Source organism: Trichomonas vaginalis, chromosome IV (assembly GCF_026262505.1).
Source record: "Trichomonas vaginalis G3 chromosome IV, whole genome shotgun sequence".
Lineage (NCBI taxonomy): Eukaryota > Parabasalia > Trichomonadida > Trichomonadidae > Trichomonas > Trichomonas vaginalis.
In genome coordinates, this window is record NC_067206.1 from 22916258 (window position 1) to 22941245 (window position 24988).

The following is a 24988-nucleotide window of genomic DNA, read 5'->3' on the forward strand; positions in this document are numbered from 1 at the left end:
GTCATCTGCATAGAGTTGTTTATATCCCACTTCAGGTTTGTATAAAACTCTTTCCATCTCATATTTGCATACCATGGTGGTAAGCCTAACGCAGCGTCATTTGACATGGCAGTTTGCATTTGTACATCTGTTGGCACTTGACCATAGTTTGCCATTGCAGTTTGTATTCTAACTTCATTTGGAATATTCTCTGGGTTTGGTTGTCCAGGTTGCTGTGCATTCGCTAAGTTCTGTGCGTCCATTTAATATTAGATAAAAATATCTCTTACGAGTACATATACTGAACATTTGCAGGCATTGGTTCATCTTTCATATTCTCTATATCTTTCTGCCACGTCAAATAAGTAAATGACACAATGGAAAAAACCTAAAACAAGTAGTCCTATTTCAAACCACATTTACTTACTAGTAAAATTTCTTTGTTATGACACTTTCTCCAGTTTATAGGACCTCTCTCATATTCTATCTTATCGTATCTAAACTCATAGTCAATGTATGTCCTCTAACCATCTCATGACATTTCCAAACCACTTTTATCGGATGTAAAGTAAAAGCATGGATGGTTATGTAAAACGTCTAAAGTTTCTAAAGAGTCTCTCAAAGTCCAGTCTACTTGGTATTGAAAATCCCATGTGTTATAGAACGGCGGGTCTACTATAAAGAAAACATTTTCCTTGTTTTTATATTTTTCATACAACTCTGTCCAATGACATCTCACAAACTCTATACCCTCAATATATTTTTCTATGTTCTCTTTGAAAACATTTGTATAGTTAAGATTAAAACTTTTGACATAAGTGTTTCAATGTCATGAACTCTTATAGCACCACTATATAATAGTCTAGCAGATATACTATCCCAGTCAATATACTCTGCCTTTTTCAAAACCTCTCTGACAGTATTTTTCTTATCTAATGGTATACGTTCCATCTTACCTATAGGTATCTTTTCTTTTAACGCTTTCAATATATTGTTTGTGTCTGGAATATGTTTGAGACGGTCCATATAGTTGTCGAAGTCATTGCATATAATCTTTGAGTCTGGGAATATTATATGACATAGATGGGATATATAGAAACTTCCACCGAACAAGTCTACAAATGTTAGACCATTCGGTAGTTTCTTAAGTTCTCTCAATAGAATATCTTTACATCTACTCTTATTTCCAAAGAAGGGTAACGGTGGTTTTGTAAAATTCATTTTATATATATAATAAAAATGTTTTTACCTGAAAAGTGACAGAAAAGCGGCTTTTGACAGATGTTTTATTGTGACTTCTTCGTAAAGACTTTGTTGAGATTTCTTCGTAAATGAGTGTAAATGACCCAAAAATATATTTTAGGGTAGAAGGGTATATCTAACCTCTTTTCTAACCTCATTTCTACCCTCTTGAATTTTCATGAATTTCTTCGTAAAGACTTTGTTGAGACTTCTTCGTAAAGACTTTGTTAAGACTTCTTCGTAAATGACCCAAAAATATATTTAGGGTAGAAGGGTATATCTAACCTTTTTTCTAACCTCATTTCTACCCTCTTGAATTTTCATGAATTTCTTCGTAAAGACTTTGTTAAGACTTCTTCGTAAAGACTTTGTTAAGACTTCTTCGTAAAGACTTTGTCAAGACTTCATCGTAAAGACTTTGTTGAGATTTCTTCGTAAATGACCCTAGTAGTATATTTTTGGTGTAAATTTCATGAAAATTCAAGAGGGTAGAAAAGAGGTTAGAAAAGAGGTTAGATATACCCTTCTACCCTAAAATATATTTTTGGTGTAAATTTCATGAAAATTCAAGAGGGTAGAAAAGAGGTTAGAAAAGAGGTTAGATATACCCTTCTACCCTAAACATTATTTTTGTCTGATTTTACGAAGAAGTCTTGACAAAACATTTACGATGAAATCTTGACAAAACATTTACGAAGAAGTCTTGACAAAACATTTACGAAGAAGTCTTGACAAAACATTTACGAAGAAGTCTTGACAAAACATTTACGAAGAAGTCTTGACAAAACATTTACGAAGAAGTCTTGACAAAACATTTACGAAGAAGTCTTGACAAAACATTTACGAAGAAGTCTTGACAAAACATTTACGAAGAAGTCTTGACAAAACATTTACGAAGAAGTCTTGACAAAACATTTACGAAGAAGTCTTGACAAAACATTTACGAAGAAGTCTTGACAAAACATTTACGAAGAAGTCTTGACAAAACATTTACGAAGAAGTCTTGACAAAACATTTACGAAGAAGTCTTGACAAAACATTTACGAAGAAGTCTTGACAAAAAAGTCAACGGCTGGTCGGCTGGGGTTCGGTCCTCCTCTTGGGTCTTGGGAAAAACATCTTCGGGGGCTAGAAGGCACGAAGTGCCTGGAAGCCATCCCCCAAGAAAAAAAAAACTTCATTATACTCATTCATCCTCAGGGCTAGAAGGCACGAAGTGCCTGGAAGCCCCACTTCCTTTTTTTTTTTTTTTTTTTTTTTTTTTTTTTTTTCATTGAAAATCCTTATAAGATTTTACAAAAATATTAGATCCAATATCATCTCACCCAATTAACAGTATACGTTCATGCATTTAGATGTGTGCTTAAAGGTGTTTCAATTCATTGCATATTCCATATCATCTATTGAGTAATATAATCATGATGAATTTCATTAGGATATTTCCACAAATTGGCTTGGACAATTCTTTTATGATAGTCCAAAAGAACCAGAAAAATCATTAGAATAACTTAAATATAATCAATTTTTATCTAGCAAAACAAAATTCCTAACAAGAAACAAGATAGCATAGCTAACATAACCCAGAGAGTGAGTTACTCCGTAATCGGCATATTAGCGTCTAAAGGAGCTGGCATTTGACCATTTGCCGCAGCTTGGAATGCTATTTTTCCAGATAGCGTAGTAAATCTATTTTTAATATGAATGTCGGTTCTATCAGGAAAGCTTTTTGCAATTATTGCCCATTGTCTTCCGAATTCTTGATATTTTTGAATTAATAAAGCATCTTCTTCTGGAGACCAAGGTCTTAGATTGACCTCAGGCCTCAAGTAGTTTTTCCATCTATCACGACATTGCCTAGCATTTCTATTCTTGAGTACTGCTGCAATACTTTTCCAATCATAGCCATATTGCTGCACCAATCGTTTCAATGTTTCATCTTCTCCAGGTGTGAACTTATGCTTTCTTGTATTTTTATTTCCGGGTTGCGCTGGAACGTTTTGAATCAAATTAGGGTCAAAATTCGGATAAGCGCTTAAGTATTCATGTATCTGTGATAAAGAATTCATCATTGTGTTTGGATCTATCATCTGTCCAGGAAGAGGAAGATTGGGTGGCTGCTCGTCTTTATCCATTGTCATCCTTGAAACTTTTGATAATAAAAAGTGCCATAAAGCCCGCCATTTTTCGTTTTATTTGAAAACTCGAACTTAATTATAATCATCAGGGATATATTAATGTTAATATTTCGATGATGCAATATGTTGGAAAATCAAGTTTTTTTGCAGGATATATGTGAAATTTATTGGCTATATAGGCCCTACATGTTTCTTTCTGTTTCCTTAGCACCAACAAGCCACAGATTCCACATTTGCTTGAACATATCATCATTTTATAATGTTATTACTTATAAAAGATCTAAAGGATAAAGTATTTGAAATATCTTTACATATGCTATTTTGTTAGTAGAAAATTAATCTTGATAAAGAAAATCAGAGTTTCTCAGATTCTTTCATAAATGGAGATTTTTTGTAGTAATTTACACCCTAAACAATGCATTTGCTGGCCATCACTATAATGATATAACATGTTTCTCAGTTTATGTTCGAGGCATTTGAGTAACTTTTATGAAATTTGCAACAACAAACATGGAAATTGATGATTGAATTTAAAATTTATATCTCACAAAAGAGTTATTACATGATTGTAAAAGATATAACTATAAAGGTGGAATAAACGATAGAGTTTTAGTTTACTCGTTTTATGTTTTAGTTTGGACCAAAAATATAAAAAATCTGTGTTTGTGTTTGTCACAAAGCAATTTTCATATGTCATTTTAAATTCTTGACATTTCCAAACGATAGACACTCGGAAAAATTGGATATAATACTGTTTCCAGAAGCAGTGTTATTTCTTACCATTTTCCCTTAAAAATAACGTTCTTGATGCATTTTACATCATTGAATTTTTTTTAGTTTTCAATTTTTCAATGATGTAAAATCTAAGAATTTTGAACTCGCACTCGGGTTTTTATTGTATTAAATGAGTATATTTTTTCTTGTTCGAAGTTAAAAGTGAAATGGTTATAATTTTTTTTTCTTACAAAGGAAAATGTTTTTACTTTTTCTTCCTATCTTAAGGGTGCACACGAGAGGATCATGTAAACTTCAGAATTTAGAACCTTATTTTTAGGCATTATCTTGGCTACCTATTTAGGCTCGAAAAGCAAAAAATATCAAAAAATACAACTTGACTCCATTATGACCCTTTCATGGAGGTAGTTTTTATCCGCTAGTATTTTCCCTTTGAATCTCTTTACAATTCGAAATCAAATTCAAATCTCAGTAGAAGAAAGGAAGAATCGACTTACTACGGTTGTAATACGAATAAATACATATATTTAATTATTTTTATTTACATAATAATTGTTTGAAGCTCATATTCCAACAAATTTTTAAATAAAAACATTAAAATGTTGAAAATATTCATATATTTTAATAGGGTTTTGGCACTTTATTGAGGAATTACTACATACATAGTCGAACTGAACTTGATATTTTGAAATTTAAATTATTTATCAAAATTAAAATTTAACTTGAAATTTATAATTATTTAGTCATATTTTGCATAATTCTAAGTAGATTTTGTAAAAAATCAAGAAAGAAAAATTTTAACGTGCTTTATTTTTTCTTTTTTATAATAATACATATTATTATATAATTAACATATTCATAATGTTTCACCCTTTCAAAAATATAATCCTCCTCCTCTCAAGTAAACGTACATACGGGTGGCCTCTTTTTTCAAAAAATTAAAATTTGAAATTTTGGGCTCAAATATTAGAGATTTTTTCAACCTTCAACGATATATGTTGTCTATATCAGACCTCCTTTCTTTTTGATACTTAACATTGTTCCTAAATCTTAGCCGTTAAGGCTGTTCTGAAAATATTTTTTTTTCGAAAAAATTCGAAAAAAATTCTTAAAATTCAAAAATCCCTTAATTCCTGAAGATTTTGGAAAAAAGTTTTTACATGAACATGTGTATATTATATGAAGTATATTGATAAGGTAAAAATCAAATTTTATTGCATATTCATCGAGAAAATAAACTAACGAATCCCTCAAAATTGAGAGGGTAATCCTCCTCCTTTCAAATAAACGTACATACGGGTGCACCCTTAAGTCACCAAGAAATTCAATGTGAGCAAATCACAACTCCTCTCAAATTTAATGTAGATAATTCGATAATTTGCTCCGGATTATCTCCAGATAAAAAATATAAAATAAAATTAGCACAAGGTGAAAATCTAGAATCAATAGAAGATGCTACTTTTACAAGCCCAAATATATTGACATTCAATCCTACATATCGTGATGAATTCAAAGAAATTTACTTAATCGTCGATGGAAATGAAATTTTTTTGCAAAACATTCTGTTCGATGTAAAGCCATCAGTCGGAATACAAACATATGATTCTCAACCATATATTGGTAAATGGAGTAGGGCTGTTATTTCCAAAAAATTTGATTCATCCTATTTTGGAAAAGGAGTAAACAAGTTCGAAGCAGTAATTTCAGATAGCCCACCACCAACTGAAAACACGTTTACAGACAACCAAATTGCAATTATCGAAGGCCAACAAGATTACTTTTTCACCCCAAGAACTGTAACAATCGGCGAACATTTTCTTCATATTCGTTTACATGTAATAGATGGAGAAACGGATATTGTTGGCGATGCAAGAACACTTCCTATTAATGTTATTGCTCCTTTCAGTACTAACATAATTCTTCCCAGAAGATTGTCCTCGTCATACTATGCCGCTGCAAACAAATTACCTAATTTCGAAGTAGATGTTGAAGCATCAGTTCCAAATTTCAACATATTATATAAAGTAGGCTCATTTACACGGAATCTAGAAGAATATACATATTATATGAATCATTCTAATCCTTATACAACTAAAGTTTATCGAGTGGATACATTAACAATTCCAACAGATATTTCAAAAATCGAAGATACAATAACTTTCATTTTAGTAGATAATACAACATCAGAGATTTTGAATTACACAGAATTTAAAGATATTAGTGTAATTCCACAATTAACAATTGAGAGTCTTACAGTAACTAACAATTTAATGGAAAATGGCGCAGTCATTGCACTATTAGGAGGTGAACTTCCTTGTCGAGTTACATTTGCCAATGAAGTTGATATTAAAATACTCAAACTCACTGAAGTTACAGTTCGTAAACGTTTATCACCTGTTGGTAATTCAAAAAATGTTTTCGATTTTAGTTTCGTACCATCTGCGACTAGCGGAACTAGTGTTATGTCTGCAGATATAACTTTCACGCAATTAGGTATAGAGAAGACAGCCTATCTAAGTCTTAGATTTATTGATATTAAATATAATACAAAATATTTACCATTGACAGGTAACATTACAGGAAAATTAGAGATAATACACAGTGTCCCCTCCGGTTTGTATCCATTCAAAACCGCTGCAAATTTCGGCAATAGTTCTACAACACCAGAAGATTATAACTTTGAAATAATAGAAACGACACCTGCAAGTTTCTCCATCGATTTGACTGTTCAAATTACTTATGATCAAAACGGGCAGTTACCATCTCAAATCACATTTGCTGCAATTTCTGCAAAAGGAATTTATTGCACAAAAACTTTTGATATTGAGTTTGTAAAGGAACTAGAGATCGAATCCATTACTGACACCAGTAGTACACACACATACAAAGTAGGTTCAAGAATGTCACTGAAAATTAAAACCAAAAAACCACATCCAATCGAAGCATCTTCATTTAAATATCTTTTCACTGATAGTGAATCTCTTGAAATGGATGAAACTAATTCACAAACACTTGATGTTGAGAGGGTTTCAAAAGTTCCAAATACAGAAAATGAATTTATTCTTTCATTTTTAATCCCAAGTACAGTTACTGTTGGCCAACAGAAATTGTTATTGCAAGTAATTAGTCCAGCTTCATTTGCTTCAAGTGTATATTCATTTGATGTAACAATTGAAGCCGGCCCTGCAGTAAGCTCAATTAGTTGCAGAAAGACAGAAGATATGTATCCGTCAGGATATTATATACTATTCAAATGCAATATTGATAACTATGAAAGTTCCGAAGTTACATATAAAGGTAAGGTCGGAAATCATGATCCTGCAGCCGATTCCTCACAATACAATCTTAAAGTGAGAATGGAAGCTGTTGGCGCATCGAATGAATTTAATGTTCAAGTAGGAGTTACAGACCAAACTGTAGAGCAAACAATTGTTTCAATTGCAATGATTAAAGCTGACTCATCTGCAGCGATAATAAAGTATTGCGAAGTATCTAATCTCAAAATATGTGCACTTCCTGATATCCAATATATTTCCCCTTCTGTTTTTCCAGAACAATTTTCAACAGCAGCTTTTAACTTCAAAGTCAAATATATTTGTGATTTCAGCACAATGAAAGTACAATATTGTGGATATACTGCCAGGTATTACCAAAATGCAATCTCAGTATCTAGTTTAGGCGCTGACAACACTTTCTCTGTCACAATTAAATTGGCATATGATTCTGTGGACTTTAAATTTATTGACAAGTTTAATAATGTTGATACTGCGTATGTTGAACTTAATACTAACAGATTTTCAAATACTGCATTTTCCTGTTCTATTATAGATAAAAAAGATGAATACCATGAAGGTGACATAGTTCAAGTCAGGTGTACTGCAAGATATTCAAGACAATCTTATGCACCTCGTGAATTTTATTTCTTAGATTATACCAGTAATAAAGTTAGTATCCCTAAGTCGTGTACTGAGGCACTGCGCGCCTCCTTACCCATTATATGTGAATTTAACACTTTACAAAACCGTTAACGTATATTTTACAACACCAACGACAACACTAACTTAACCTTAAATATTTACAAACCGCCAACCACTAATGACTTCATTAATGTAAAAATAAACGTTCTCACTTACAAAAGTATTGCAACTCCTCCCATTGCTGTGCTTCACATAACAGCTCATAATCTTCTGACTCACTTTCTTCTTCATATAGGTCAAAATCACTGTCAAAATAAATGTTAGTAAGTTTTGACAAAAGCTAATGAAAACACGTTTACCGTTTGTATCGTATGCTTGTATAAACTTTCTATTCTTCATTCCTTCATAAACGCTCAAACTAACTTTACCCTTTCTCCCTCGTATCTGATAAAATGTATTTTCACGAGGAACGAAGAACAAATTCTTGAACTCATGACCGTTGTAGTTTGTTATCTCAATAGTTTTCGTCATTTATATAAAAATAAACTTAAAAATTAATGATATCACCACCCTCACACGTATGAAAACATAGCGCAAAAATAAATTTAGGGTAGAAGGGTAGATCTAACCTCATTTCTACCCTCATTTCTAACCTTGTTGAATTCATTGCTTTATAACTCTCTTCCTTGGTTTCTTTTTAGTTGCTTTCTTCACGTCTGTCTCCAACTTGACTGTCTTTCTTCTTCGTCCGTAATGATACCAGTTACTTCCACCAGTCAATGGGTCAAATGGTCGTTCATAAGGGTTTCCATACATTCCATAGGGACCATACGGAAGAACTACTGGTGGAGAAGAAACATTTTCTTTAGTTCCATCGAATCTATTTAAATGCATTGTTTCACCTTTCATCTGGTCATTAAAGTCTTTTGCGTGTTTTGCAAACTCGTCGTCCTTTCCTAAAGCATTTTCTGACTCAGTCGCAACCAAATTGGATGCTTTATTTATGAGCCCTATTTTATTTAATCTTAACTTCTTTGCAACCCAGCCTCCAATCTTCCCTTTATTTGCATCTAATGTCTTTGAAACCCTTCCTCCACCCATTTTATTTACTGCGTCATAAGCTCCAAGTGCTTTTGCTCCAAATGCTAATGCTTTTGTTCCCATTGCGCCTAAAGCTGCCCAAGCTACCATTTACACCATATTAAAATCATCTCTCTTCAATATTATCTCATAAAAGTTCTCGTTACTGGAGAAAGTCAATGAAACGTAAGCGTTCTCACGGGCTTCGCCCTCACCGCTTTGCGGTCTATCTAACTTATTTCTTATATCATCTATACGCTTCAAAATGTCTGAACAATTGCTAACATCTTCTACAACAGTTATTTCATCATGAATGACCTTCAAGAACAAACTCATTTAATATGCTATTAAAATCATCTCAATAATGAGTCCATCCTTTCCATCTTTAGGTAGCACAACATCTTTCATTGAAGAAGGTTCGACAAGTCTTATGTTAAACTTACTGACAAAGTTTGTTATACTATAATGCTTCGGCGGCGAATACATATAGTTTGAAAGACATAATATAGATTCTTCAGCAAATTCACTTATACTGGATTTTATAACAATGTTCTCACGAGACCAAATACCACCAATTGACAATCTTGTAAGCAATCCTGCTGAACCTTCTACTGTAAACGTCGATGGTAACATTCCACGAAGGTCATCTATTGACATCTTTGAGTCACTGAATTTAAAGATTTTCTTAAAGCAATCGTCATTATCTAACCATGCAATAGCTTTGAAGTTTTCATTCGAATATACATCTGCTTCATTAAATGTAAACCTGACTTCTTTGCAGAGATGACTTTAAAATCTATTGAGTTTGTTTCAAAATTATATGCTATGGTAACTTCTGAAGGTAATGGATGTCCTTCCGCAGTCAGTTGTTCTCTCACTACCGTTTGAAGCTTTGTATTAAAAACTTTCATGTCATCTCCTGTATCTAAGTTCACATACACAGCAACAGGGAAACTATCTTGCTTCTTTGTTTCATCATTATATCTCAAAACATTAAAGTTCTTCAATAATATTGTCCTTCCTGCTGGAATACTTCTAACTTGTCTTATTTCAATAGCTTTCTCACCTCCTACATACTCTACCCAGTGTCTTGGATATTCATAAGTATACTGACTTTCTTGAATTTTGGTTGGTTTCATCATAACGTGTTCATAGTATATCTTTATACTCTTGTCAGTTAGACTCGGTGCTATATTCTGAATATTTCTGACTTGCATTTTTAATGGAGATAAAATGAAGCATTTAATACATGACGTAGATGAAGACATGAATGAAAGCAGTGAAAAGCTCAACAGTTCTCTCATTCTTCCTTTCAGTAAGGACTATGAGTTCTGTTCAAATGGCGTTTATTTCTATTGTGGAAAGATGGGGTCAGGAAAGACATTCAACCTCATTCGTCATATACTCATAACAGAACGTTTAGGAAACGACTCTTACTATGACCAAATCATTATATCAGCAACTTCAGACTCTATGGACTCAACAGCGAAAACATTTATGTCAAAAGTTCAAGCCTCTGTCGTTAAAGTTCCAGACAGTGAACTCATTGAATTTCTTCAACGTTACATTCGACGTAAGAGAAAATATTATGCCATCGTTGAATTTATACAGTCAGGAATGCAAAAGACCTCTGAGGAGATGGAAAGAATTATTGACAAACACCACTTACGTCAGTACTCAGGAGTTTACGATATGAAACGACTGACAAACTACATTCTATCAAAACTTTCAAAATACCCCTTCAAAAAATATCCTTCAAACACTCTGCTCGTTTGCGACGACTTCGCCGGAAAAGGTTTAGTGTCAAAACCAGACTCACCATTAGCTAATATCATTACTAAAGTCAGACATTACCATTTAACTGTAGCAATACTTATGCAAACATGGAGGTTTTTAGCTTTAAACATAAAACGTCTCATAACTGACTTCGTTATCTTTCAAGGTTTCTCACGTTATGACATTGAACTCATTTGGAAACAGTCAGGTATAACATTACCTTTTGAAGAAATTTGGGAAGCATATAAGTCTCTCATCTCTCCTCGTTCATACCTTGAGATTCATATCATGACTAATACCATTAAAGTCAAAAATATTCCATGGGAACGACCAACATTATTTTAAAGCCTAACCTTCAATTGACTGATGGTAAACAAATTCCATGCATCTCTGTCGCCATTTCTGTTAATATTTTTACTGTCATTCATATCATCCACTTCCCCATCCGTTAGCTTTTGAGGATATGCGTTAGAATAGCTGTTCTTAAATGAAGGCTTTTCACCTTTGAGAGCATAAACTCTATAACTTTCTGCATACTTTATGTTTGAACCTCCTGAGCCATCATTGACATAAATTTTTATAGGCTTCCACCCTTTGTTCATGTTCCTGCTTCTTCCCTTAGCTCTTTTGTTCGGTAGTTCTACATCTTTATACACAGCACCTGTCTCAGTGAATTCAACAATATTTTCATTCGTTAGCTTTACATTCAAACCCTTGTCGAGTATATTGTTCATTTCATACATATAAAAGGTTTTTATTCTATATGAAATGAGAAGCAAATCCATCTTAGCTGGTGCCGTTAATGTTCCAATTGAACCAACATCAAATGTTGACTCACGAACGACAAACAATATTGTCATAAAGAACTATAGTTCAGAGTGTTTGAAAGAAAAAGAACCAGAACTTAAGTCGGGACCTTCGGTCTTGGAGCATGGCGCCGTGAATTTAAACACAGCTTCAAACGCTAACGCTACATCAGATGTTAAGTTAGAGTATCCACCACTGGACCAAATTCTTTCAAGAGAAGCCAACGACAATCCTTACACAAATGTTCAAACAAATCCTTCAGATAACGTAGACCATTACCTTCTTCAGTTATACCAAACAATTTTACTCAAAGACGATAAGAAGCTTTTGACAAATCTTATAAGCAAGAACCAAATAATTCTAACAAAGGAGGACCTTGAAAATGTTATCTCACGAATAACAGGGAAACAATGTGTCATTGACTATCTCGACCCTGAAATCGAATGCTGTGGTCAAACTCCACTATTCATGAAAATAGGTAACATCCGCATCATTGAAACACCAGGAACTACAGGAGTTGAGTTTAAGTATAAATATTCAAACGAGTATACAAAACTTTCAACAGAATATAAACTTTGTTTGAAATATGTTTTAGTAAATTAAAGCAATTTGTAATATCTGTCCAAAACTTCTTCAACAGTATCGAACTCATCTTCATAATGCAAACCTAATCTTATTGACTTGGTGCAGTTTTCACTAACACAATATTTTTCTGTTCTCTTGACTGACATAACTAACTCATTTGTTTCATCAAACAGCAACAACCAAAGTTCATGACCTAATACATAACATTCATACTTTATATTTTTAGCTCTGAGTTCTCTTGTAAGCTGTTGCATTTAATATTTTCTAAAAAGTCAACTTCAACAGTCATTCGCACTGGTGCCTTCAGTTCTACCGGCTCGCCCTGAAAGTCAACTAGTCTGAATTGCATATCTTTCAAATTGTGAGGACTAATGCGAACCCATTTACCTAAATGAGTTGCTATGACAGGAACGTTTGGAATGAACATTGAATTGACTGCATAACAGAAAGACTTATATTCTACTGAACCTTTACTATTAACTCCTGAAATACCTGTGACATTAGCTATTTAGACTCAATGTATAAACAATTACCATAACATACGTATGGAACAGATTTCATCTCAATCGTTTTGTCAACACTTTTCAAAGGAAATGTCATATGGTATGCTCCTAAAAGAAGTTGAACTCTATGACTCATTCGTGTTATCTTGAACTCTTTCTTGCTACTGAACTTCAATGTTCCCTCAGAAGAGAGTTCGACATCTATGTTGTCAATAGTTTCTTCATTTATGAGAGTATCTATGACTCCAGCAATTTTATCTATTCTATACTCTGCTCTGTTAGGAAATGTTATAAAACTTCTTTTGTCATCTATTTCAAGCTCCATGAAATCTGTTTCGTCAGTTATAACGAATGAAGCAATAGTATTAAAGTCAACAACTCTGAAAGCAAGCGCTTCATTCTGAAGACCTAAGTTTGTTTGTAGCTTTACTGTCCCGTATTCGTTTGGGTCTGTACTTGCAAATAGAACAACATTTTATTCTCATTAAAATATGACTATTGCTGCATATGCGTATGAAACAAATGAAGCAAGAAGAGCACATGAACTAGTAAACGAAAACTCAACTTTAACCATTGAAGGCAATGATTTAGTCATTGACGATGGAAAAACTAAAAAAGTCATTGATTTCGATACTTTTAACACTTATGACCCATTCATTACAACAAGCAAGGTTCCTATCATAAATGATGGAACGGTGCAATATATAAATTCAACAGTAGATGCCTCATTAGTGAAAGTACTGAATGTTCTCATTGAATTGTTAAAGAGCTTTCGATTTGACGACAACATTAAATGCCTAAAGAATTTAGTCATGAATGAGAAACAAATTCTTGGCGTTGCTGGTAGCAGTAATGATGTACACCTTATGACATTAGAATATTATAACGAACATAAAGATGAACTGAAAGGAGAGAAGGGTGACACCGGACCTCAAGGACCACAAGGAATACAAGGAATACAAGGAATACAAGGACCTCAAGGCGAAAACGGTTTGGATGGAAAGGATGGAAAGGATGGAAAAACTGCTAAATCATGGATATGGAACCTTATAAATACTGGTTTAACAGCTGCTTCATATGGAGTTCTTCAATACCAAATCGGAAAGATATGGGCAGTACTTGGTGAAGAAGTTTTAGATGACGTTAAAAATGCTTTGAACTTCATTTCAAATGGTTCGGATACTATTAAAACTTTATCTGGTTGGATGCAAGAAACAAGGAGTCAAATAGATACTGTAAGACGTATAGCAAACAATGCACGTACGAGATTGGATACTTTACGAGAAGCACAAAATACACTAAAGGAAGCAAATGATATTCTTGGCTCAGTATCAGACATGCATGAAGATTGGCTTAAAGGTATTGACAAATCTTTAAAAAATCACAGTCAGTCTATTGCTGACTACAAGAAAAGTATAGATTTTTTACATAGTGCTATGGACGTACATGATGGAAGCATAAGGAACTTACTTAATGCTAACAATAACTTACCAGGAACTATTAAAGCATTTATAAAGTCCTTTGTAAAACCCGGTGCTCTAACATTTAGGTCTTTGAGAGCAAGAGCATTGAAGTCAAGAGATGCAGAAACTCCAACAGAACCTACAGAAGGAACTGAAACAACAGAAACTCCAGAAGAACCACCAAAACCAACAGCTAATGAAATATTGTTCGAATATTTTCCAAGGTACTCTGTTCTCATTGCATACATTCAAGAAATACTTAAGAAAGCAGACTTGACTTTAGGAGATGATGAAAGTTCTGTATATCTTTCGTTCCAGTTTCAAATAGCAGAACTTTTGAGACAGATATGCTTAATGTATGACAATCTCTGATTTCACAAGATATGATGACGACCATGATCCCGAACACGGTGAAAGAGAAGTTTTACAAACATCCATTAAGACAGGAAAGGTTTTAACTCAAAGTCTCATTATTGACACCAAAGATGGCGAAGTGGACGTTCTTCAAGAGCTGAAGAAAAATACTTCTTCGGGAGGTGGTGGTAGGCATGAACTTGAAAATAAATGAGATAGAAGAGAAATTAGCCGAAAAAGCAGATAAAGAACATAAACACAATATCTCCGATATAAATGAACTTCAAGCTACATTAAATAGTAAAGCGGACAAAAATGAAACTTGACGCAATGAACAAAAGTTTTGAAATCTCATAAACACAATATCTCCGATATAAATGAACTTCAAGCTACATTAAATAGTAAAGCGGACAAGAACCACGTTCATTATATAACTTCAGATGAACAGATTATAACGGACTATCATGGATATTTAACACAGGATGAAGAAGTGAAGACGAAAATGTTAATGAAAGAAGATATAAATTCATTCGTGCTAAAGGTTATGACATACACTGTACTGTACAGTATGACACAGGTATAGCACCACAAACATTTGGTTATAACGCTGAAATTTATGCTTCATACTTCTTGTTAACGGTGTATTAGTTGAACCAAGATTTATGTTAAGAGTTAAGGCAAAAATAACTTTGAAGATGCTATTAAAAGTAAAGCAGAGAAAGAAGAACTTGACGCAACGAACAAAGTTTTGAAATCTCATAAACACAATATCTCCGATATAAATGAACTTCAAACTTCTTTAGACAGTAAAGCCGACAAGAACCATACACATAAATCCTTCACTACTGTTAGAGCAGACGACATAATATTGAACTTTGACCTTGGTTCAAGTGCACCATTAGAAAATCCAAGTACAAGCGTAAAAGATACTCTTAACAATTTAGATAAGAGTTGCAGGAATATCGAAGATCATGCCAGAAACTTTGAAGCATATGAACTACCAACAATGTTAGATAAGAAAGCCGACAAGAACCATACACATAAATCCTTCACTACTGTTAGAGCAGACGACATAATATTGAACTTTGACCTTGGTTCAAGTGCACCATTAGAAAATCCAAGTACAAGCGTAAAAGATACTCTTAACAATTTAGATAAGAGTTGCAGGAATATCGAAGATCATGCCAGAAACTTTGAAGCATATGAACTACCAACAATGTTAGATAAGAAAGCAGACAAAACAGAGCTTCAAACATTAAAGACAGAAATACTTCAAACATTATATCCTATAGGTTCTATTTATACGTCAATGAATTCAACAAATCCAGAAACAGTTTTAGGTTTTGGTATGTGGGAGCAGATTGTAGATAAATTCTTATACTGTGCGAACTCTTCAAAGCAAACAGGAGGTTCGAAGAAAATTACTGAAGCAAACCTTCCACCGCACACTCATACAGGAACTACAAACACAACAGGTAGTCATTCACATTCAATAACAAAAAGAGGTTATACAAATCTTGCAGCAGGTTCGGATAGACAGGGAATGCATAGATATGATATTTCAAGTGACCCAGTAGATTCAAGCACAGGTATTTTCTGTGGAACCACAGGAAATCATTCACACACTTTCACAACAAATCCAACAGGCTCGGGTGAAGATTATATGCCACCATTTGTGACTATATTCGCATGGTACCGCGTTCAATGAACGCGCTTGAGCCTAGAATAAAATCTTTAACTTTACATAAATGAGCTTGAAAGAAGTATTCGAACAACATCCATGGAGGTCATTTAAGAAGTTCAATGAAGCTGCAAAAAGTTGGGGATTTACTAACAGAGCTGAAGTGAAAAGGTTCTTTGACAAAAATGTTGTACATCAAACAAAAATAAACCCTTACGACTACTTTTTACCAATTTACTCCAACGCTCCTGACGCATACCAATTTGACACTCTCATTCAAAGCAGAAAAGGAGGACATAAACCATTCCTCATCTTCATTAATGTTAACACTCGCAAAGCATATGCATATCCAATGAAAAATAAAGGAACTCGTGAAGTGTTAAGAGTTTTACAAAAGTTTGTAGCAGAACATAACCCAAGTACTTTAACATCAGACCAAGACAGTGCATACCTCAGCAACGAAATCACAGAATTTCTCATTAAGCATAACATAACTCACTACACTACTGAAGACCATAACCATAACATACTCGGCATCATTAACCGCTTCATAAGAACGCTCAGAGATTTAAACCAAGAGCGAGACTTTACCGAAGAAACAATGAAACATTTTCTCGAAGTATATAATTCCTCAACACATTCTACAACAGGACATACACCAAATTCAATGACACAACAACAAGAAGAAAAGTATATACAAAAGAAACGAAGTCAAACACAAAATATCAGAAATTCAACACAATTTACCCTCATTCCTGGTACAAAAGTTCGTGTAGTTCTTGACGACAAACCGTTGACAAAGAAACGTTTAAGGTTAAGTCGAAATTATTATATCGTAGACTCTACGCAAGGTAATGGATATCTTATAAAAGCTGCTGACGACTCCATAGCGTTTTACCCTCGTCATAAATTAGTCGAAAGTAGTAATGGCAAACTTGCTGAAACCATTGACGAAGCAAAGCGAGGAGTGGTTATTGAAATACTTGGCTATAACACAAACGATGACACTTATAAAGTAAGATATGAAGGAGGCGTTGAAGATGTTATACCATCTAAGAACTTGAGAGAATCTAAACCAACTCATCTGGGTCCATTAGAGCGGGAGTACTGGAAAGACAAAAATAAGCCAGAAAGAATAAGAAAATTCTTCTAAACTTTTTCGTTGGATGTAAATCAGACATGAACGAGAACAGTCATGAAATTATTAATGGTACCATTTATTTTAACATAAACTTTATTTATGTTAGAATGTTAGATCTAACACGTTTTCTAACCACTTTTCTAACCTCATTTCTACCCTCATGAATTTTCATGAATTTCCTTAAGATAGAAAAAATAAAGTTAGTTTTATTTTTATTTATTTTTTATTTTGTATGTAAGAACAGAAATGTCAGTCGAAGCACAGACGTTCACGAACAAATCTAATGGCGAAACATTCACAAAAGGCACTTATAATGGTATTGAAGTCTTACGTAGAGACAAGGATGGTTATATAAATGCAACAAATATGTGTCAGCAGTTTAGGAAAGACTTTAGAAAGTTGTTGGAAAATAAGTCCTGGGAAGAGTATTATAAGGCATTTTGTGAAGAATATAGCAACCGTCTGAATTCCGGCGGTTGCTTTTTATACAAAATTCATGCAGGAATTCCTGATGAAATCAAACAGGTTAGAGGAACGTATGTAGACGCAAGACTTATAAACTATATAGCAATGTGGGCTTCTCCAAAATATTGCATAGCAGTTGGAAAAATTATGGACTCCATAGACAAGAAAGTTCATGAGAAGTTAGATGAAGAAGAACTCGAAGATACAGTAGAGAATGCTAAACCTTTGTTCGAACAAGAAGTTAGAAAAATGCATGAAAAACAATTAGAACACGAACGTGAGATATGTTATGGTTATAGAGATTCTCAATACGAACTAGACCAATGGGAACAAGAAGATTTAAAGAGAGAATTTAGAGAATATGAACTCGCTAAGATAGCATTTGAAGCTGCAGAAAAGAAGTTAAAAGTTTGGGGTCGTTTTGTACAAAAATATTGTGAGTAAATGAACCATTTATTTTTGTCATAAACGACCAAAAATAATGTTTATGTTAGAATGTTAGATCTAACACGTTTTCTAACCACTTTTCTAACATGGTCTAAAACTCTCGAAAATCATGAATTTTTGACATTTCCTTATGAAAGAAAAATAACGCTAATTTTTTCTAAGAAAAATTTTTATCTTGTATGTAAAGATATGATTTCAACAATCGGCACAACAACAATTCAAACAACAGCACCAAACTCGTTAGTCATGAATCCAACATCTATGTTAGTAGAAATGAAAAGCTTCATTCCTTCTTCATATACTTTTGAAACAGAAATCCAGAAGATAAAGCAAGAACTTTTAACAAGTAATTTAGACTGTAGTGCGAAAGATGAAACAAATGAAGAATATCTTTATGAAATGCAGGACATTATTGACCATTTGCCTAAACTACCTGAAATCCAACAACAAAAACTCACTATTCCTGAATTCGACGAAATTGAAGTGAAACCAACCGACTCAGTAGAAATTAAGAAATTCATACGAAAGGTAAATTATGAATTCCTTGGTTTTCATTGCAACCATAAGGTTATGGACAAAGATTGCGATATGGTATATAAGAATGTTTCTGACATATATAAATCTGAAGAATTTAAGACCTACGACAACTTTGTTTCGTTAGTTGCTGAATGTGTTTGGGAAATAAGAGATAAAGATAGAAGAGGCAAAGTATGGAACAAACAAATAAGACCCGCTATGTTTGAGATGAAGAGAGCAATTGACGCTTTAGTTGTTTTAGCTGGTTTTATTTCAATGTATAACGCAAAAATGAACCCGCAATGTTCAAAATGTAAGGCAGCAATTAGGAAATATAACTACTCCGTCAAAGAGATAGAAAGAATGAGAAACGACTATGCAGACTTAAAGAAAGAAGCAGAAAAGCCAGCAGAAGATAAAATGGACATGTTAGCATTTCTGAACAAAAACTATCCAACTGCTGACGATTTCCTATTATCTGACGTCAAGAAGAAGTATAAAGAAACCTTCGGCATAGTTAAAACATTCGATGTACTAAAAGAAGAAATAGAAGCTACAAAACTGTTTAAAGTCATGAACCATCGCAACATATACCATGTAAAACGCTTGTAAATAGTTATGTTAGAAAAGAGGTTAGAAAACGTGTTAGATCTAACATGTTAACATAAACATTATTTTTGCTGAATTCAGCACAAAATTCTGAGTAAAATGACATATGGCACGTGTCAAACCGTTGAGTTTTCACAAATTTTAAAAATTGCTGCGGAAAGTTCGTCAAAAAAGTGAAGGTTCCTGATGGTTTCAAACCGCCATACTTTACATGAAGATAGTTTACAATGTCAACTAAATATCATGTACGATAGAAACGGTTATGTAAAGTTTACATTTTGTAAAGTTTTGTCCTGATTCAAGACAAGTCTGAGTATATAAGAATTTCCGAAAAAGTGACACCCAAAAAGTGACACTTTCAATAGGGAGTAACACTCAAAAAGTGACAATTTAAAATTCACAATAAATAAAAATAATAATTTTTTTAGTCTATTAAATTATTCTTTTCTTTGAAATAAAAAAAAAAAAAAAAAAAAAAAGGTAGTGGGGCTTCCAGGCACTTCGTGCCTTCTAGCCCTGAGGATGAATGAGTATAATGAAGTTTTTTTTTCTTGGGGGATGGCTTCCAGGCACTTCGTGCCTTCTAGCCCCCGAAGATGTTTAGTATAAATGAAGTTCTTATATACGGGTCTTCCAGGAGCTTTTCACAAAATATATATGTTTTCATGTTTTGTCACTTTTCTGTCACTTTTCGGGTAAAAACATTTTTATTATTATATATAAATGAATTTTACAAAACCGCCGTTACCGTTCTTTGGAAATAAGAGTAGATGTAAAGATATTATATTGAGAGAACTTAAGAAACTACCGAATGGTCTAACATTTGTAGATTTGTTCGGTGGAAGTTTCTATATATCTCATTTGTGCCATACTGTATTTCCTGACTCAAAGATTATATGCAATGACTTCGACAACTATATGAACCGTCTCAAACATATACCAGACACAAACAAAATATTGAGTGAGTTGAAAGAAAAGATACCTATAGGTAAGATGGAACGTATACCATTAGATAAGAAAAATACTGTCAGAGAGGTTTTGAAAAAAGCAGAGTATATTGACTGGGATAGTATATCTTCTAGACTTTTATATAGTGGTGCTATAAGAGTTCATGACATTGAAACACTTATGTCAAAAGTTTTATATCTTAACTATACAAATGTTTTCAAAGAGGACATAGAAAAATATATTGAGGGTATAGAGTTTGTGAGATGTCATTGGACAGAGTTGTATGAAAAATATAAAAACAAGGAAAATGTTTTCTTTATAGTGGACCCGCCGTTCTATAACACATGGGATTTTCAATACCAAGTAGACTGGACTTTGAGAGACTCTTTAGAAACTTTAGACGTTTTACATAACCATCCATGCTTTTACTTTACATCCGATAAAAGTGGTTTGGAAACCGTTATGAGATGGTTAGAGGACATACATGACTATGAGTTTATATATGACAAGATAGAATATGAGAGAGGACCTATAAACTGGAGAAAGTGTCACAATAAAGAAATTTTATTAGTAAGTAAATGTGGTTTGAAATAGGACTACTTGTTTTAGGTTTTTTCCATTGTGTCATTTATTTCTTTGACGTGGCAGAAAGGTACAGAGAATATGAAGATGAACCAATGCCTGCAAATGTTCAGTATATGTACTCGTAAGAGATATTTTTATCTAATATTAAATGGACGCACAGAACTTAGCGAATGCACAGCAACCTGGACAACCAAACCCAGAGAATATTCCAAATGAAGTTAGAATACAAACTGCAATGGCAAACTATGGTCAAGTGCCAACAGATGTACAAATGCAAACTGCCATGTCAAATGACGCTGCGTTAGGTTTGCCACCATGGTATGCAAATATGAGATGGAAAGAGTTTTATACAAACCCTGAAGTGGGATATAAACAACTTTATGCAGATGACGCAAACACAGGAGTTGACCCAGAATATGTTTTCTACCAGAGGAGAAACAGAATGTATGAGCTCCAGTTAAAGAATGCTATGGAACTCAACAGGAAACGTAAGAGACTAGGCGGACATTAGATTTTTACATATAGTAAAATGGGTTTCTTCAGTAAGATAGGAAACTTCTTTCGAAATGTTGGAAGAGGTATATGGAATGGAATAAAAACCGTAGGAAGAGGAATTTGGAACGGAGTCAAAAATATTGGTAAAAGAGTAGGTCAGTTCGTTGGTATTATACCTAAAGACCCTGAACCAGAAGAACAAGCTCCTGTTATACAACAGCCTGAACCTGCACCACAGTCTAGTTGGCAACCAAATCCAACACCTCAACCGTATTAAAAAATCATATTTTTACCGTTCGATAGTAGTTGTATATGAAACTAAGTTCTAAGTAAAACGCATGGTATAATGGAATTATTCTTTTTCTTCCATCTGTAGTAAACCATACTTGAAAGTCTGAAATACTTCCACTTGGTGGTTCATATAACTTTGTAGGTTTTTCGTAAAAGTCATTTGCCAAGCATAAGAAAGAGTTTTGAGCGCCAGAAAATGAAGCATGAACAATAATAGCAGCTGGGTCGAAAACATCTTTAAATAAATATGGTTCATCTCTTGCATATCGACTGTAATATTTGCTAAAGGAAGTTTGACTTTCTGATTTAACATTCTTTGCAAATAATACCATGACATTGCAGTGAATTCTGTATATATTTGTTCGTCTTTCTTTGGATTGTCTTCGTAGATTTGAAATGACACTTGTGAATTTTGTTTGTCATATACAATTCTCACATAAAGTGTGCTCTCGGTATTTGCATATTCATCAGCATATTTTGCATAACATGAATTTATTTTATCTTCTATATTTTTTAACGCAGTCTGTAGAGAAGATGAAAGGTCAACTTGTATTAGCTCAATTTCTTCCCACATTTTTCGTTTCCCTTCAGATATATAATCTATATGAAACCTTACAATAAATGGAAAACTTTTATCTTCTACAGACACAAACTTCATTCTACGAAAGCCAATAGCTTTTGTGACAGATGGGTCTCTTAGCCATCTTAATGGGTAGTCAAAACGATAGCCTTCATGCTTTACGGTCTCTGTCTCAAACTTTTGACCGACATTAGTAAAAAGTTCATCTAATGGTTTAGTTGTAGCAACTCTTGAATTTTCTTTTTCTATTGGAAGCATATTTTTATCTAGAATAAAAATGTCAAATGAAACAGCGTCTATGAGAGAAATACAACACAACCGACAACTCATTATACAAGCTCTAAATAAGAACACAACAAACTTTTCAAACTATTCTAAGATATCTGAGTCATTGAAAGAAGGAAACTTAAAACTGACATTAAACCCAATGACAGATGAGTTTCTGTTTCAAGACAACAAGAACCATACTGTTTGTATAAATCCAACAAAAGGAACTTTAAACGAGAAACCTATAAATGAACTTCTTTTGAAAGCAGATGTTGACAACAAAGCTGACAAAGAATATGTAGACGATGCAATAGCAAAAAGAAGAAGAAAGAGCTAACAATGCTTATGCAACAAAAGAACATACTCATCCTGAACTAGCAGACAAAACATATGTTGACAATAAAATGTCAAGTGAAGTGACAAGAGCTGAAAACGAATATTCTAAAAAGACTCATACACATTCTATATCTGAAATAACAGACTTAAACGTTAGCCTTGAAAATAAGGTAGATAAGGGACTTATGGCTAGTGTGTTAGTGAAGAAGGCGGATAAGGAATATGTGGATGAAAAAGATAAAGAAATGAAAGAAAGGGTTGACTGGTACCATGAACGGACATCGAAGATTTTAAAAACTAAAGCCGATACAGGATGGGTTTCAGGATGTTTAGACCTTAAAGCAGATAAAACTTATGTTAACGATGAGTTAGAGAAGAAAGCAGACAAGAACCATACACATACAAGTTTTACAACTGTTGCTATAGAAAGTATTGAAGGAACGGTTGAAGAAACTGGTGGGGATGTATTATATTGTAAACCTCCTAACTTTCCACAAGGTTTAACATCGGATGACGACATAACGACGATGAGAAACATTAGATGTAAAGATGTTTATGTCATGAAGGATGAACATAATATTAAATTCACTGCTCAAGATTTATATGACAAGAAAGCAGACAAAACAGAGCTTCAAACATTAAAGACAGAAATGCTTCAAACATTATATCCTATAGGCTCTATTTATACGTCAATGAACTCTACCAGACCAGAAACAGTTCTGGGTTTTGGAACTTGGACTCAAATAGTCGACAGGTTTTTGTATTGTGCAAACTCTTCAAAGGAAACAGGTGGAAGTAAAACGATTTCAGGTGCAAATTTACCTGCGCACAGTCACTACATAAATTTAAGTACATCTGAAGCAGGTTTGCATAGTCATAGATTTTGGGATTGGTCAGGAATGACAAAAGGTAAAGGATATGATGTTAAAGAGGACGTTAAGTTTGCTATAAATTGTTACTGGAGTAACACTGAGGTAGGAGGAAGCCATACACATCGCGTTTCAGGGTATACGCAAACAACGGGACAGAGTAAAGACTACATGCCACCTTACATGACAGTTTACGCATGGTATAGAAATGCTTAGTCGTCATTTTCAACTTCTTTAGCATATTCGTCAGGAGTTGTCTTATATTTGTTAGGAACTGTCTTTGAAAGTATACCACCTTGAACTTTGACAAGTTTGAAACGAGGTCTGACAATAGTAGTTTTATCTTCTGCTTGCAGTCTGTACATTTTGCCATGTTTGCCTAAAACTTCATAATATTCTCTTGTATACTTTCTTCTATTTTACGAACACGAATGTGAGTACCTGTCGGGTTCCCATTGTTGTCATAGTCAATAGTATTTTCATATGGGTCGCGTTTAGGTATTTCTATTTTTACTTTGTCACCTTTCTGAAGTTTGAAGCCCGGCATTCTTTCTTGTTTGTCTCTTTTGACTAAACTATTAAATATATAGTCTTTCTCTAAGTCAGGGTTGTTTTTCATTTCTTCGGGGGAGTGGTTTCCCAAACCTTTTTGTTTACGGCTATTGTAAATATTTAAAACTTGTCTCATCTTTGCCATGGAGAAGTGTCTGTATTTGTCGTCATATGACATTTCATCTACCTCACCACCTTGTGGTTGATTTAAGTCTCTTAAGATTTTTATACAACTGTCAATGACACCAAGAGCAGAATGGTTTTGGTCGACAATGAAATATTGGTTTACATTTTTTGAACGCAGATAGTTTTTAATATCGTCTGATTTGAAAGAACTTTCACAGTCAGATGTCAGTTTTGTTGGATGGTATTTGTCAACGAATATTGTCAAAGCAGTTTTCACATCTAAAATATTTTTGGACTGTAATGGTATGGCTTCACAGTATCTTGTGTTTTGACCGACAAATATTAGCCAGTATGGTGGTCCATCTTCTCTATACCTCGGAATGTTTTCCAAGATATCCATAAACCAAGCATTTGGTGTTGAACTAAAGATTTTTATCATGAGTGCTTTTTTTGTTGCCTTAGAAACATAGGGGTCCTTGTTCGGATTCGTCATTTTTACCCTAT

The 24988-nt window shown here is 33.7% G+C and overlaps 8 protein-coding genes and 3 pseudogenes across 11 annotated transcripts, besides 7 other annotated features; 5 read left to right on the forward strand and 6 right to left on the reverse strand.

Moving 5' to 3' along the window:
* Nucleotides 1-20037: part of a mobile genetic element that runs on past the window's edge.
* TVAGG3_0150830 (RNA polymerase II transcription regulator recruiting protein) lies at nucleotides 2814-3359 on the reverse strand (the record flags this gene model as incomplete). The annotated part of the gene is made up of 1 exon (XM_001303543.1): nucleotides 2814-3359. One exon carries the CDS (start codon nucleotides 3357-3359, stop codon nucleotides 2814-2816), a length of 546 nt encoding a protein of 181 aa, XP_001303544.1.
* Nucleotides 4358-5398: a mobile genetic element.
* Nucleotides 8055-8671: a terminal%2Cinverted (terminal inverted repeat of Maverick-1B transposon ID:TVAGG3_0150850).
* Nucleotides 8055-19435: a mobile genetic element.
* TVAGG3_0150860 (protein of unknown function, DUF4107 family) lies at nucleotides 8672-9199 on the reverse strand (the record flags this gene model as incomplete). The annotated part of the gene is made up of 1 exon (XM_001303545.1): nucleotides 8672-9199. One exon carries the CDS (start codon nucleotides 9197-9199, stop codon nucleotides 8672-8674), a length of 528 nt encoding a protein of 175 aa, XP_001303546.1.
* TVAGG3_0150870 (uncharacterized protein) lies at nucleotides 9200-9424 on the reverse strand (the record flags this gene model as incomplete). The annotated part of the gene is made up of 1 exon (XM_001303546.1): nucleotides 9200-9424. One exon carries the CDS (start codon nucleotides 9422-9424, stop codon nucleotides 9200-9202), a length of 225 nt encoding a protein of 74 aa, XP_001303547.1.
* TVAGG3_0150880 lies at nucleotides 9669-10305 on the reverse strand (annotated as a pseudogene). The gene has a single exon. A coding segment is annotated over exon 1 (637 nt).
* TVAGG3_0150890 (uncharacterized protein) lies at nucleotides 11633-12274 on the forward strand (the record flags this gene model as incomplete). Its single annotated transcript, XM_051224640.1, has 1 exon — nucleotides 11633-12274. One exon carries the CDS (start codon nucleotides 11633-11635, stop codon nucleotides 12272-12274), a length of 642 nt encoding a protein of 213 aa, XP_051109626.1.
* TVAGG3_0150900 lies at nucleotides 12471-13084 on the reverse strand (annotated as a pseudogene). The gene has a single exon. A coding segment is annotated over exon 1 (614 nt).
* Nucleotides 13572-14578, forward strand: TVAGG3_0150910 (organellar and viral DNA polymerase type B; the record flags this gene model as incomplete). The annotated part of the gene is made up of 1 exon (XM_051224641.1): nucleotides 13572-14578. A coding segment is annotated over one exon (1007 nt), but the record flags the coding sequence as incomplete, so codon positions are not given.
* Nucleotides 16325-17299, forward strand: TVAGG3_0150920 (integrase core domain containing protein family; the record flags this gene model as incomplete). The annotated part of the gene is made up of 1 exon (XM_051224642.1): nucleotides 16325-17299. A coding segment is annotated over one exon (975 nt), but the record flags the coding sequence as incomplete, so codon positions are not given.
* On the forward strand, nucleotides 17645-18307 carry TVAGG3_0150930 (uncharacterized protein; the record flags this gene model as incomplete). Its single annotated transcript, XM_051224643.1, has 1 exon — nucleotides 17645-18307. The coding sequence occupies one exon, from the start codon at nucleotides 17645-17647 to the stop codon at nucleotides 18305-18307; it is 663 nt and encodes a 220-aa protein (XP_051109629.1).
* Nucleotides 19747-19776: a terminal%2Cinverted (terminal inverted repeat of MuDR-2_TvMULE3 transposon ID:TVAGG3_0150940).
* Nucleotides 19747-19891: a mobile genetic element.
* Nucleotides 20038-21497: 1460 nt separating the features above from the next.
* On the forward strand, nucleotides 21498-21740 carry TVAGG3_0150950 (serine threonine-protein phosphatase family; the record flags this gene model as incomplete). The annotated part of the gene is made up of 1 exon (XM_051224644.1): nucleotides 21498-21740. One exon carries the CDS (start codon nucleotides 21498-21500, stop codon nucleotides 21738-21740), a length of 243 nt encoding a protein of 80 aa, XP_051109630.1.
* A 1307-nt stretch (nucleotides 21741-23047) lies between these two features.
* Nucleotides 23048-24988: part of a mobile genetic element that runs on past the window's edge.
* Nucleotides 24019-24977, reverse strand: TVAGG3_0150970 (annotated as a pseudogene). Its single transcript has one exon. A coding segment is annotated over exon 1 (959 nt).